Here is a 15,697-nt window from a genome sequence, read left to right on the forward strand (position 1 = left end):
ATATGACTTTTATTAGTTATTAGATTATAAATCGTCTTCTTCATTGTATTTATTAGTGGGACAGAAAACAAGTATCAGATTGTGTTCAACAGGATTTAGAGTTTGAGTTTTTACCATAAAGTGATGTAAAATGTCACAAAAGCTCTATGTATCAAATATATCGCATTGGGCTCTACAAGGTTCAGTCAGGAAGGTTACATAGCATACCTTTAAGGCTAGGTCCACATAAACAAGAGGTTTCGTGGGTTACGGTAGACTTTACTCCAACATTTTATGAAACAAAAAAAAGCCAAAACCATAAAAAAAAGCATAAACCTGACTGACACAATGTCAAACTGCAAGGCTGTGACGTCGGTCCACCTCTGAAGCCACAGAGCCGAATCTTTTGCATGAACTGACAGCGAAGAGGAGCTGCAATAAGACCCTCCTCCTTTCTTCAAATGCCTGGCCTATGCTGCCATCGCCACGGAAACAGATGCAAAAGCATCACACACAACTGGAACCACACGGATCTGATGTGCAGCTTTGGGTATTTTGATAACGCAGATTGTTCTTTGTGTTTGCTCTTTTTATCTGGCACTGAAAGCTAACTGGGAAAAAACCCACCGTCCACTGTAACAGTTTCCAGAAAATCTGGCTGTCCGCTGTGTGTGAACGGGATAACCGGCATCATGGGCTTTCTGCATCAGATTGTGCACTGGCATCTGTGTGACACGTTATTAACTCCTGTATTTACAAGGCAGGGGAAGAGGAAGCAAGGACAGCAAGCACTAATCTTGCTAATAGGAGATTTTATATGTTTACATGCATATAATTAAAGCGGCTGTTCATCACCGACTATACTGACCAATTTTGAGAGGAATCTCCATTTCACAAAACACCGGTGTTCATGTGGACATGCCTGAAAACAAATACCTAGACACAGAAGACAAAAGTAGTAACAGGAACTGGAACAAAACCACCAGAACTGCAGCAAGAGCTGAACAAACAGAAAAAACAGCAAGATTTCAAAGATTTCAGCTATTTTTTTCCTGCCGTTTATGTCTCTACGTGAAGTTAAGAAATAAGCGTTCTTTAACACCTTTATTGTTTTGTTGTTGCTTTAAGCCACGGATTACAAAAGTGCACAAGACCTCTCTCTATTGGCCACTACCGGCAGCAGAGGAAGGCAAAGATCAGAGTAAACTGTTATGTTTGGATCCATCTCGTTGGCTTTGTCTCTCACATGTTACTGAATGCCCTGGGATGGACTGGCGAGCTGTCCAGGGTGTACCCTGCCTTTCACCCAAAGACTGCTGGGATAGGCTCCAGCCTCCCCGCAACCCTTCGGTTAGGATAATGAATGAATGAATGAATGAATAAATGGTACTGAATGCAGGGACATGTCATCGCTGCTAAATGAAGCTATAAATATAAAAACATGACAATTTGATTTTACAATTTGAATCAGTGATTGTCTGTGATTGACTGGGAGCCGGTCCAGGGTGGACCTACCCCTCACCTGCTGACTGCTGGGGTGGGCGGCAGCCCCCCCAAACCCTAAATTGGACAATAGATAATGAATGAATGAATAAGTGATTGTCAAGCCTGATCAATCTGACCTAGCATGTCTTATTTACAAAAAAGGGGAGATTTTAATAAACATCGAGACGTGATGCTTTATGATTTCTGAACAGCACATGTCCGCTCCTCTCTGCTGAATCTGATGCTTCTCATTCTGGCATTTAGATTTTAGAAATTGGAGAAATTCAACGTATTAGCTACTTTTTATGTTTAGAAATAATATTCTAACTAGATTTTATGACTCTGGTGCTTTGTAACCATCTGCAACCTTCACATTTCAAAAGACCATTTAACCCTCAGCCCAGCTAAATAAAACTCATTTAGAGCTGTAAAATATATTTTGAAAAAGACAACTTATATTTTTCTTTAATAACTATTCACTACAGGAAATACGCAAATTTAAAAGATTGTGGATGTCATGTGGATATTTTTAAAAAAAAAATTATGTTTCTAAAATAGTTTCCAGAGTAAGAAAAATAGATCTTAGCATCATTATGTTCACAAAATTCAATGTAATTATTCAAAGGGGGGAGGACCCTGAAAACCATAATTTCTTTTTTTTTTATTAATATTCAGAACATTTGTTTGTTTATTATATATCTACAGTCAATTTTAAAAAGAACCAGTGGCTGTATAGGCCTAAAATGTGACAGATTTGTACATTTTCCTGGAGCATCACTTCCCTCTGGCTGCCTAGTGAATATCACTCACAGTGAATGTGTTTTGGGTGGGATGTAACAGTCTTTGTATGTCAACAGCAGTCGGATTTTAAACCCCTATATGACGATTTAGACCTCACACTACCCTGTTTAGCGTGAAGATGGGTAGTTTAAATGGTTTTTATATTTCCAAATGTCTCCTTGTCACAGAGAGAGCCTTTAAAAGATGGTTTCCTGTGTAATTCACAACGGATTGCCTCTTTAAAGTTCTGCAGTTCAGAAAGATTCCCAGCATGGGGAAAGCACAGCAGATTCAGGGATTGCATTAGGACATGGATGTAATCACAGCTGAATTCACAGATAAGAAGTATAACACTTTGGTCACAGAGGGTTTTTCTCCTCACTAATAAATCTCTTCGCTACACAGCTCCATTGTATATTAAAGGTCTCATGGTCGAATATTTCCCCAACAGAACACTTTGCTCTCACACTGCAGGTTTACGTCCTGGTGGTTCCCAATACGAAGCTGAACCTTCAGCTATTGGGCTCCTCTTAGTGGAAGCGGCTCCCAGTTTGGCTTCAGGAAGCAGATATCCTCTCTATCATGAAAATTAACTTTAAACTTTACTTTTTAATAAGATTGATAGTTATGACTCGCTTGGAGCCACTTTGTTATCCTGTTAGTTATGCTGCTACAGGCTTAGGCTGCTGGGCGACATCCCATCATGCACTTACACTTTTCTGTCTTTGTTCTATATTCTTCTTGTTTTGTGTGTTTTTCACACTACTGTCATTAACTTCTGCTCTTCTTTGTAAAACAGGATGAATTGTCTTTTTGTTTTGTAGAGGAAGTCAACAACAAGATTTCTATCAGTTTGAGCTAAATGTTCATCCTTCATCCTTGTTTCATGGAACACTTTGGAAATGTCACAATTCCTTCCGATGTAATAAACAATCAAATCCTTTTCATAAACAAGTGATCCAAGAGTGCTATTTGAGAGATCCCAAAGTACCATCTGAGTGTGCCAACTGAGAGATCCAAAAGTGCCAACCGAGAGTGTGATCCGAGAAATCCGAAAGTACCATCCTAGAGATCCGAGAGTACCACCCAAGAGATCTGCAAGTTCCATCCAAAAGTGCCAACCGAGAGACCCAAGAGTGCCAACCATGAGTGTGATCTGAGAAATCCGAAAGTGCCATCCAAGAGATCTGAGAGTACCATTTGAGAGATCCCAAAGTACCACCCTAGAGTGCCATCTGAGAGATCCGAGAGTTCCATCCAAGAGTGCCAACCAAGAGATCTGAGAGTGCCAACCGAGAGATCCAAGAGTTCCATCCGAGAGTGCCAACCGAGAGATCAGAGAGTGCCATCCAAAAGATCAGAGAGTGCCATCCTTGAGACCCGAGAGTACCATCCGAGCGATCCGAGAGTTCCATCCAAGAGTACCAACTGAGAGATCCAAGAGTGCCAACCAAGAGTGTGATCCAAGAGATCCGAAAGTGCCATCCAAGAGATCTGATAGTGCTATCCGAGAGTGCAATTTGAGAGATCCAAGAATGCCAACCGAGAGTGTGATCCGAGAGATCTGAAAGTGCCATCCAAGAGATCCGAGAGTTCCTTCCAAAAGTGCCAACCGAGAGATCCAAGAATGCCAACCGAGAGTGTGATCCAAGAGATCTGAAAGTGCCATCCAAGAGATCTGATAGTGCCTTTACAAGAGTGCCACTTGAGAGATACGAGAGTGCCAATGAGAGTGCCAACCGAGAGATCCAAGAGTGCCAACCGAGAGTGTGATCCAAGAGATCCAAAAGTGTAATCCGAGAGATCAAGGAGTGTGGTTCGTGAGATCTGAGAGTGCCATCCGAGAGTCTGATCTGAGAGCACCACTTGAGATCAACTTTCGAGAGCATGGCCTGAAAACGTAATGTGAATGTATTGTCCTGGAGCGCATCACGAGACTCCAATGCAAGAGTGAGGTCTGAGAGTGTAGTCCGAGAACGCAAACTTAAAATGCTTCCTGATCTAATGTGAGAGCGGCCCAAGAACCTGAGAACATGTCCCGAGAATGCCATCCAAGAGCACTGTCTGAGAGCCCTGTGCAAAAGCACCATCCGGGAGCGTGATTTCAAGAGAGCGGTCCAGCAGTATGACCTGAGATCACAGAGCACGGTCTGAGGGCACAATGCTGCTGTATTTACCCTTAGCTGTAATCTGTGGTGCTAACTGTGACTCTGCATCAGTGGCTTTCAGCACCACAGAAAGCTCTGTTTAGATCCTCCTCATAATAAAGCCCGTTATATCCGCCACATGAAGCAAGAACTTTTTCTTGTTCTTGAGTCCCTGAAAATTACATCATTTTGTTCTCGTAGACGTGACTGAAGACAGTTCTCGACACATCAGGTTAGTCGAAGTTTTTTCTTGTGAGGCTTTGAGACGTATCATGTGATTGCTTGAACATTTGAGATGGGTGTGGTTGACACAGAAAAGTTGCAGCTTCTGCATTTTTACTGTTGTAAATCAAACGGATTGTTTGATAAAACAGGTGATCGATGAACAGGTGATAAAAAAGTACAAACATTGTTACAACATGTAGCATTCAAACACATAAACCTATAGCCACACAAATCGCCCTGCAGCAGTTGCAGGTTTATTGCACATCAAGACAGACATTACCACCCGCAGTAATCCCTCCCCCTTTGCAGACGAAGCTTCTTGTCAAATTTGAATGGTCCAGAAAAAAAACATTTTTCTTGTTCTTGTTCCCGCGGCTTCAAGAGCAAGAACAAAGTTCTCTCTTCTTGTGGAGTATGTAACAAGCTTAAAGCCTGTTAGTGATACTAAGTATATTTATAGACGACAATGTACTGATATAGAACTGAAATAGCGTTCATAGTATAGTCTTCTCCTTTTCCAACATTGATAGTGATACTTATATAAACACACTACATGAGTAGGACTGGATGAAGCCATACTAGGTGGATCATAATGAAGCACATAATGTGTTGAATTGAAGTGACCACGTCACGGGTAGAAACAAGCTTCTACTTTATTGACTTGGTTATATTAAGCATTTATCTGATCATCTCAAACCTGTATTTCTGTAAAACCTGGCTGTTTGTTTTTGGTTAAAGGCAGATTATTAATCATCAATAAGAACATTTCTGTAATACCTTTTAATATTTTGATCATTTCCAGAGACTTACATTCGAGAGTGGATACACTTAGGTACTCCACCAGGTGTGTGAAAATCCTTTACACTACTAAAGCCAACAAATGTAACTAAAATGACAGTTTGGAATCATTTACTACATTACATTTAAAAAACATATAACATTATTAAGTAAAAAACAAAACAAAACAGCATGTATAAAAGTATTTAAAAGTATATTTAAGTGTTATTAAAATATGAAATATGAGTATTACAAGGATGTGTATAGGTGTGTATTCATACACATTCTGTATAACATATATATGTTTAGTGGAGTTCAGACATGTACAATATGTATATATACTTTTGTAATAAACATAAATATTAATTGTTTATGGTGTCTGTATGCATGCCTGTTTGTGATGTGGGTTCATCTAAATGTGACCTAAAACACACACACACAGATTCAAAAAATCACATTATGGTTTCTTGTTTCCTTAGTTTTAGTAGTAAGATTTTCCTTTTCATGAAAATCAACAGATTTGAAAAAGTCATTATTTTTTATTAAAAACTATTTAGGGCTTTGTCTGATGGTACATTATGAGTTCACCCCCGTCTCCTTTCATCGCCTTCCTCACCAGAAGTTCTACTTCTCTTTAATATTCATGTCTTTCCATTTATTGATGCTCCCAATTTTAAAAGACATTTATTGTTTACTTCACATGCACTCCACTGTGATTGCTCCCACAAGACATCCATCCTCACAATAACTTGACTGAGAAAATAATCTCATTATGCGTGTCATCCTGCGGCTGCACCTTCTGTTTACACATAGTTTAAAGAAACAAACACGCATCAGCTTTTGTGCATTACGCAGACCCTGCTGAGTCTCTGTTACCAACATACCTCAATAACACACATGCTGTACATTAGTCGGCTGTCATAACAGCTCACAGCACGATAAATTATCTCTCAGCATTGAAACACACACATACAGATACACACATTTTACAACTGATCTGAACCAATCACCCTAAAGACATGCCTTCATGCTCTGAACAGCAGCATAGAAGAAATAAGCGCTCTAATAATCTTCAGCACTGGATTACACAATGGGTAATTTGAGCCTCACAGCCTGACTGTTTTCTATAATTACTCTAATGCTTCATTTTAATAACACTTTCATAATTGCCTGCCTTTATCAGATGGATTTTACTGCTCTGCAAATACAGAGACAACCTCCTTTTGTTTTCACCGTATCTTTTTAGTTTCACTTATAAAGTCCCCATATTTACATGTTTGACAGCTTTTACTGCTCAACATCTAATTCTGATAATGAGCTAATCACTGGATTCACTTCACTCTCCCCACAGTTTCACGCCACTCTCATCAAAGCCACAACAGCTGGGCCTAGATACAGGACTCGTGTTGCACTTACTTAAACGGAGAGTGTATTAGCAGCCGTTGGTGGAAAATTGAGAGGCTTCATAAAATATAATAAAGTTTTCATTTTCAGTAACTCCTTCATAAAAGACCAAATTGTAAATTAAGTATTTATTAAACAACAAATTTAATATTGGTAATGATAATATGTGACTGTATTAATATTTTAAAAAGTTGGGATAAGAGGTTAAACACGAGACAGAAAAGACACATCACCTTCAACAGTGTTTTGGGAGAATCCACAAACAGTTTCATTTTTCACAGTGTGAGGGTGCCAGGATTGGGTGTAAAATAAACTCCAAAGATTCAGTCTTTATAAGTAAGAATACGGGTTGCAACTCAACATTAATGTCAAACTCAGTCAGACAATCAATACATTCTGTAAATTACTGTATTTCTCAGTACAATGTTCAACACAGTAAAAGCTATCCGGGCTCTCTAAAGAGCTCTTAATGTGTAAAAGTTAAGGATGTAAAGCACAGCTGAATGTTTGATTTTAAAGCTTAATCTAGACCTTTATATGCATATGTAGTTTGGCAGGTTAAATCACTGTAATCACTCAGCTACAGGTGACAACATGACATCAATATCCATGGTGGCTTTCGACAGATGAACTACAGTCAGTCAGCTTTTTAGCATAAAAGCTACATCAAGGCCAGCATAAAATAGTTCTGATACTTTAGTATATTTATCTTGTTGGTAAAAAGCAATAAACATTTTATGATAAAATTTTTACTGTGTGGGACCATGCTATAAGCAGATTAAACTTGGACCCTTTGCATTACATGCTGCACGTTGTGGTGTTCTAGACTCCGTATTCAATAAAGCCACGTCGTTTAATCCTTTCTTAAACAACTGAAATCTAGAAATCCACAACAATGGACACAGATTCCACTGAGCAAATGCAACAACTAGAATTTTGGTTCAGAACTTTGACAGCACTTTGTAAATTGTAAACATGAAGGAAACAAACGTAAGGCATCAATGTTAAAACTGATTTGAATCAGCTTAAATACAAATCAAATAAACCACAATTTGACACAGATTAATTTCAAAACATGTGAATGTGAACTTGTCAAGATCAAACTCAACACTTTGTTGAATAGTTGCTGTGGCCAAAGAAAGTTAATCATCCATTTATTTTCTATGCTGACCAATTTATCCAATAACATTGGCTTGATGTGTGATTTGTAGATAACTTGGAGCAGATAGAGTTAAGTTTAAAAACCTTTTAGTGGAAGAATTACAAGTAGTGAGTAAATGGGATTTAATTATGGGAGTTAAAATAATCAGGCCAACTTTTAAAAAACGGGGACAGAGTGGGAAATTATTTTCTTGCATTTAGGAGTGTAAGACGGAATTATAAAAAAAAAAAGAGGACGTAAAATCCAAAGATGGACAAAAATTTATAATGATCTTAAAACACAAAGGGGCAGCGCTGTCTGGGACGCAAAAGTTTGACTATCTTGCTGTAGCAGCTCTGACTTCATTTGAAAATAGATTGGAGTGTCAAGGTTCATAGTAGTCTGGGGACCCAAATGCAGGAACAGAGAGACTGGAGATAGACTAGATGCAAGATTTTTATCCTCAAATAATAAACTGAATGCAAGAAAGGGCGGAGACATAACAGAATGACGAGAAGCAAACACAACACAATGAACCAACCAGTGTATACAAACCAGGGTGTATACATATATGTATACATACATATACATATACACACACATACATATATATACATATACACACACATACATACATATATATATATATATATATATATATATATATATATATATATATATATATATATATATATATATATATATATATATATATATTTATATATATATATATATATATATGTGTGTGTGTGTGTGTGTGTGTGTGTGTATGTATATGTATGTATATGTATGTATACATATATGTATACACCCTGGTTTGTATACACTGGTTGGTTCATTGTGTTGTGTTTGCTTCTTGTCGTTCTGTTATGTCTCCGCCCTATATATATATATATATATATATAAATATATATATATGTGTGTGTGTGTGTGTATGTATATGTATGTATACATATATGTATACACCCTGGTTTGTATACACTGGTTGGTTCATTGTGTTGTGTTTGTTTCTTGTCGTTCTGTTATGTGTGTGTATATATATATATATATATATATATATATATATATATATATATATATATATATATATATATATATATATATATATATACATACTTTTTTTTTTGTTAGCCCTATTGCATCATGTGTTTAGCATTTTGTTGCACCTCTACTTGTCATTAATTGTACTAATTTTTGTCATATAAACAAAGTAAAGGTGTTGCTCTCACCGGTGTTGTTCTTAAAGCAGGTGAAGTGAAATTTTCCAATGTAAAATTCCACCCCGATGATGGCAAACATGACGATGGCGAAGAAGAGCAACAAGCCAATCTGAAGCAGCGGGACCATGGCTTTCATTATGGACTTTAGCACCACCTGGAGACCTGGAGACACACAGACAGGGGCAGGAGTGGAAGAATCAGAGCATGAGCAGAACATTTACATTGAACTAACAAATATTTCTGCTTTACTACCACCAAACGTGGGATCAGTTTAATGTGTTAGTTGCCATCATAATAGTTTTAACAAAATACATTTCTCAGAATCTAAGAATTTAAATTCACATAATGAAGAAAAACGGAAGTATATTTATGTGTAAAACACAGAAACATAAAAATGATTAAAATAATTAGACATACAACATTTTCTTCAAAGCAAAATAAATCTGAATAACAAACTGGACAACAGCAGATTATATGTTTTAAGAAGCCATCAGAGGGACTTACTTGGGATTCCTGATACAAGTTTCAGGGGTCTCAGCACCCTCACAGCTCGCAGTGTTCTCAGGTCAAAGTCTGATCCCACAGTGGCCAGGATTCTGCACAAACATAGACAAGTACATCAGAAACTATGTCCACATATTGTCTTTTACAATTTTTCTATATGTTCAGCTAAGGAAGGGATGAACTCATCAATAAAATGTCAGGAATTGACAGGAATGCTTGTTAAAAAATAAATTATTAGTTATGAAAACACTTATCGTCTGTTACGACCCGTTAATAGGGGTAGGAAAGGCGCAACAAAATATGGTGGACATAACGAATCCGGTAAAGACAGTTTATTTTTTCCACAGTTAAACCAAAACAGAACAGTGGTGCCGGTGGTAACACCACAGGTTTTTTTGGCTGTAGGAACTGCTGAAGATATTTATCCATTTTCCTAACCGCTTAGTCCAATGAAGGGTCACCGGGAAGCTGAAGCCTAACCGAATAGTCTTTGGGCAAAAGGCGGGGTACACCATGGACAGCTCACCAGTCCGTCGCAAGGCCACACAGACACAAACAACCACTCACACTCACTCCGTTTTAGAGTAACCAATTAACCTAACATGCACGTCTTTGGACACTGGGAGGAAGCCAGAGTACCCGGAGAGAACCCATGCATACACAGGGGGAACATGCAAACTCCACACAGAAAGGCCACTGTCCAAACCTAGAGCTGAGGCAGCAACCTTCTTGCTGAGAGACCACAGTGCTAACCACTTTGCCACCGTGCAGCCCAACAAAATTGTTGGAAAACAAAAAAAACACCATAAGTGTACAACGCAGCAGTTCCAATAAACTAAGTAAGTAGAAGAATGTACAAAAGAACAGATCAGATCTTAACCAGGCCGTCAGATCTATACAAAGCAGAAATGTCCCACTGGGAACTCCTCCCACAGTCAAATGCATTTCACAAGTACTTCATGGGCTACTTCCAAGCACATATTACATAAATTGTCACAACCCAGCCATCATTTTCTATCGCCTAACCTAAAGCAAAAAGTCCATCACCAAATTGCCAAGTTGAGGGGGACAACCGCCAGCAACAATCAGCTGCTTCCCCCCCTAATGACAGATGTCAGCGGCAGCTTTTTAATTCCTGGCTGAGGATGGCTTGCTCCCGAAATAACCAACAGTCAACCAACTGGAGGAGGGAAGGCAAATGCCAGTTGAGGCAGCAGAACTGGCATCACAAGCCCTAGGTGTAGTTCATCTCACAGGTGCTCTTAACATTATCTCTTTTATTAGGTCCACCTTGCTAGTACCAGACTGTACCCTGTTTTTCTTTCTGTGTCAGATTCAACAAGGTGGAAACTTTCCTCAGAGATTTTGGTCCATGTTGACATGAAGCATCACACAGTTATTGCACATCCATAATGAGAATCTCTTATTCCATCTGTTGGATGTAGATCTGGTGACTGTGGAGGCCGTTGGAGGACAGTGAACTCATCATCATGGTGGAGATGATGTGAGTTTTGTGACATGGTGCATCATGCTGTTGGAAGTTTCCATCAGGAGATGCTACACTGTGCTCATAAACGGATGAATATGATCAGCAACCACATTCAGGTAGGCTTTCTACCATCTCCAACCATTGACATCATCAAGACAATTTTACAAGATCCTGTTCTTTCGGTGACGACCCACAGCTCATGCCCATAGGTGAGGGTAGGAACGTAGATCGACTGGTAAATCGAGAGCTTCGCCTTCTGGCTCAGCTGCTTCTTCACCACGACAGACCGGCGCAGAGTCCACATTACTGCAGATGCTGCACCGATCCGTCTGTCGATCTCGCGCTCCATCCTTCCTTCACTCGTGAACAAGACCCCGAGATATTTAAACTCCTAGACTTGAAGCAGGACCTGACCCCCGATCCGGAGAGGACAAACCACCCTATTCCAGGTTAGGACCATGGTTTCAGATTTCAAGGTGCTGATCCTCATCCCAGCTACTTCACACTTGCCTGAGAATTGCTCAAGTGAGAGGTGGAGAGATGAAGATGTAGCCAACAGGACCACATCATCCATGAAAAGCAGAGACCCAATCCTGAGGTGTTCCCTCAACACCTCGGCTGCGCCTAAAAATTCTATCCAAAAAAGTTGTGAACAGAATCGGTGATAAAGGGCAGCCTTCAACCCTCACTGGAAACTAATGCGATTTACTGCTGGCAAAGCAGACCAAGCTCTGACATCTGTCCGGTCCGGTAGCCCATACTCCTGGAGCACCCCCACAGGAGTCCCTGGGGACACAGTCAAATCATAGACTGTAAATAAAAAGATAGACGAAGCCTCTGTGATGTCACCCATAGGTTTCTGAAGAGCTGAATTGAAGATTGGTGGGCAGTTCCTACAACCGCCATCTTGGCAAGGGCATGCGTGTCATCACACCCGGAAAACATAAATATGGGCAAATAGGTAGAAATGAGAGGGGAGCTGTGAGTGTCATGGAGGATGATTGACTGCAGCTGCAGCTAAGAGCTAACCGAGCTAACCCGAAGATAACAGGAGCTAACCAGCAAACGGAGGTAAGCGGGCTAAAGCTAAGTCACGTTGTTAACCGGCTGAAAACTGTGGTTGTTCTACATTCTTCTTAACTGAAGCGGGAGATCGGGTACCTGTCAATCAAAAGGACACGCCCCTAAATATGCCGAAGTTCGAGATTAAATTACTTTTTTTTTTTGTTTGTTTTTCTTTGGATTAAATTACTTTTAAACGGGCAAGTTAGAAAAAAATTCACTCCCCCCACAGTTGTCATGAAGGTAAACCTGACCTATTAAACCTAAAATTGATTTTTGAACCGGGTTGTAAACATGTTTATTTCTGCTGTGAAGTTGGTCTTTTTAACATGGGAGTCTATGGGGATTTGCTCTGTTTTGCAGCCCCTAGTGGATGAAGGGGGGAACTGCAGTTTTATGCACTTCAGCATAGGCTTCACCTTAAACCACCGGAGGTTGCTGCTTGCTATAACACTGTAGAAAGCTCACAAAACTAGAAATAGCATCATAGAGCCGCTTTAATCATGTGACAAACTGACAAATCAGTGAACCATAAATTGAACCAATAACACACTTTTTTTTCTTCCAAGATCCCCTTTTTGATGTCTTAAAAATACAGATTTGTTATTTTCTGCTACATGAGCAGAAACCACCTCAGGTAACCGTTATGTTCATGGATGTTTAATCAGTCCACTTTCTTTTCTTGTTATTATCTATTCCTTCTCATCGCTAACTTCTGAACCCACAGGTTGGTCACATTTGTGGCTCATTACATCATACACTGCTCAGAAATGCTTTTACCTACAAGTGGAGACGTACTGTGGCAAGTCCTTGTGTGAGCTTGTGTGCACAGCTTCTGTGGCACAGTTGGCAGCCCTCATTACAGGCTGCACACAGAGGGGGAGACTTAAGTGCCTCACTGAGACACACACACATAAAAAACACATGCTCTAGGCTAAGAGGACAGAGAGAGAAAGAGACAGAAGATGGAAATGAGAGGTGATGTAAGGAGATAGGGGGTAAGTGAACGCAGGGCAGGAATGATATTAATTTCATCTGGAAGAAGCATTCCTGCACACTTTGTCATTGTATTGTGTATGAACACATCTCTCACCAACCTTCCTGGAAACTAGAGAGATCAACGTTTCAGCTGCAACAGTGCATCATAGACCCGTTTCTACTGTAAAACGATGTCTTGCAGGCAAATCTATCATCTATTAAACTCGTTTTCGCCATGCTAATGATGTAAGAGCGCTGTGGGCAGCGTCGCGAACCAGGATGGCACCACAGAGGAAGATGAGGTCAGGCTCTCTTTGACGTTGAGTTTAGAGATTTTAATGACATGAAGAGGTTTATTACTCGAGACAGGCTTGTACAGAAGTGAGGTGATGGGTTTTGAAAAGGAGTGGAGAGTCATGAATATTTATAGTAAAAATACATGAGAGCTTCTTTGCAGAATATGCAACAGGAACGTTAAATCTTAACACTGAAATTATAGCATGACGGCAGTTTTAAGGCTCATTAATCATTAGATATCTGCATTTTCCTCGAAAGATTATGTGAAAATGTCATTAAGTTTATATTTCGCAGCTTTAAGAGGCACTGAATGAGTTAAAAGGAAGGAAGAGGAGATGGCAGGGAGGATTAATCCTGATACTGTCCGAGTCTAAACCCAACATATTTACGTTTAAACTTTGTCACTCATAAATAGTTAGATTTCTTTTTTTTTTTTTTTTAATAAATATGTTTTGATGTTTATTAAATAGACAATATTTTTAGCTTTTTTTTTTTTTTTTAATTAAATTGCTATAGCTTTTATCTTGTGGACAAGATGAGATATCCTAATACACAGTACTTGCTGGTATTATAGTATCATATAGACTTTGTTAATTGGAAATATTCTAACTGAAAATTATGCAAAAAGCAGTTAATAACATATGAAACTTACTTGCATGATTGATAATCTTTCATTAGTCTGTTCATTACTTCAGGTTAAAGGATGTTGCGTTTAATGTGTGCATATTTTTCCATGCCTGTTTGTGTGTCATTGTCTCCTGATATGAAAAAACACATGCATGAACTATTATGAATTACAGTCTGCAGCATCTTGTTTAAAAAAAAAAAAAAAAAGAGCAGCTGAATAAACATGTATTATTATTTTCTAAAGTACAATTTTTAACTTTGCAAATTCTGTGTAAAGCCAAAGATATTTATTATTTATTTTACTCTCAAATAAACTCAAATGTAACAATTCACAGACAGTTTTGAAAAAAACATTTCAGTGCATAGCTCACACGGTAAACAAGGCTGATGCCTAAACAGCAACAAGGAAACATCCATTATGAAGTCAACAATAAACCTTTATTTAATTTCATACTTGACAGATTTGACAAACCCTGTTTCTGCCTTTGTTATTCAGATTAGATTGTTTCTCTGATGTATTTATTTATTTTTTTGTTTTCTTCTTGCAGTTTGCCACCAGCTGCTCATTTTACAGTTCGTTTACTGGGTGTGTAGACTAGATTATTTTGGATCGTTTTCATGTCACTCCTCGCTCTCTGTGTTTCCGCAGATCCTTAGTTGTTTCTTACTTCATTAAAAACCCCAGATGTTATCGTCTGGCTTCATCTCCCCTGCTAATCTGCATGTGGGTCCATTTCCTTCCCTCATCTCCCTGGACAATGAAGACATTATCTATAAAAATCCAGTTGGATATATTTGGCTGACTGAAAATAATAACTCAGAAAAAACAAATGTATTTACATATAAACACATGAAAACATGAGGAAAATATAAAGGAGAAAATAAGACTTCTGGTCTTCCGATGCAAGTTGGTAACCATGGTTACCAATAAAAACATCTGTGCTTAATGATATTATCTTCAAAGAAAGATTGCAAAAAGAATCAAACCACAAAACAGCAACAGAAGCAGACTTTTAGAACCACAAAAACAATAAAGACACAATGCTGATTTTTAGTAGAAGACTAGATCCGAAAAGTCTGACAATAAATTTATTTTGGTCATTAAAGGCACATCGAAATGCTGCAATCCAGCTTCTATCAGTGAATTACATAAACACAACTTGAACCACTTTCACAGTAAAAAAGCAAATACAGCAGTAAAAATAGAGGTAATAGTGAGTCATTAAAAACGTAGAACTTTTGTTTCTTTTCACCTTCCTTTCCATCCAAACAAATATGTAAATCATCATTTAAAAAATGGAAAATAATTGTAATAATTGTGATCCTGGCCTGGCACACTCAAAAATGTAGAATTCAATAGAAGAAATTTGTTTAAAAAAGGAAAAAAATGATTTAATGTAAATGCATTTAGCTGATGTGAAGCATGATTTGTCTTTGTACAATTGCCATGAATGTCTGCAGCTGTATGGGTCTAACTACCTATTGATTTTTTTTTTATTGGGACTGATTGCTTGGCCGCATTGTTAATCAAGATTAATCATAAAACTATTAATATGAGGAAGATGTGCTTCACCTTGTAAAT

General features: G+C 38.6%; 1 protein-coding gene across 1 annotated transcript in view; it reads right to left on the reverse strand.

Moving 5' to 3' along the window:
• cacna1bb (calcium channel, voltage-dependent, N type, alpha 1B subunit, b) overlaps window positions 1-15,697 on the reverse strand; it is a gene marked incomplete at both ends in the record, with an annotated part of 269,481 nt that overhangs the window by 159,157 nt on the left and 94,627 nt on the right. The window contains 2 exons of the mRNA XM_079256383.1: window positions 9,168-9,320; window positions 9,663-9,754. Coding sequence (XP_079112509.1) covers window positions 9,168-9,320; window positions 9,663-9,754 — 245 coding nt within the window. The remainder of the gene's footprint in view (window positions 1-9,167; window positions 9,321-9,662; window positions 9,755-15,697) is intronic.

The sequence above is a fragment of the Telmatherina bonti genome (genome assembly GCF_933228915.1).
Source record: "Telmatherina bonti genome assembly, chromosome: 17".
NCBI lineage: Eukaryota > Metazoa > Chordata > Actinopteri > Atheriniformes > Telmatherinidae > Telmatherina > Telmatherina bonti.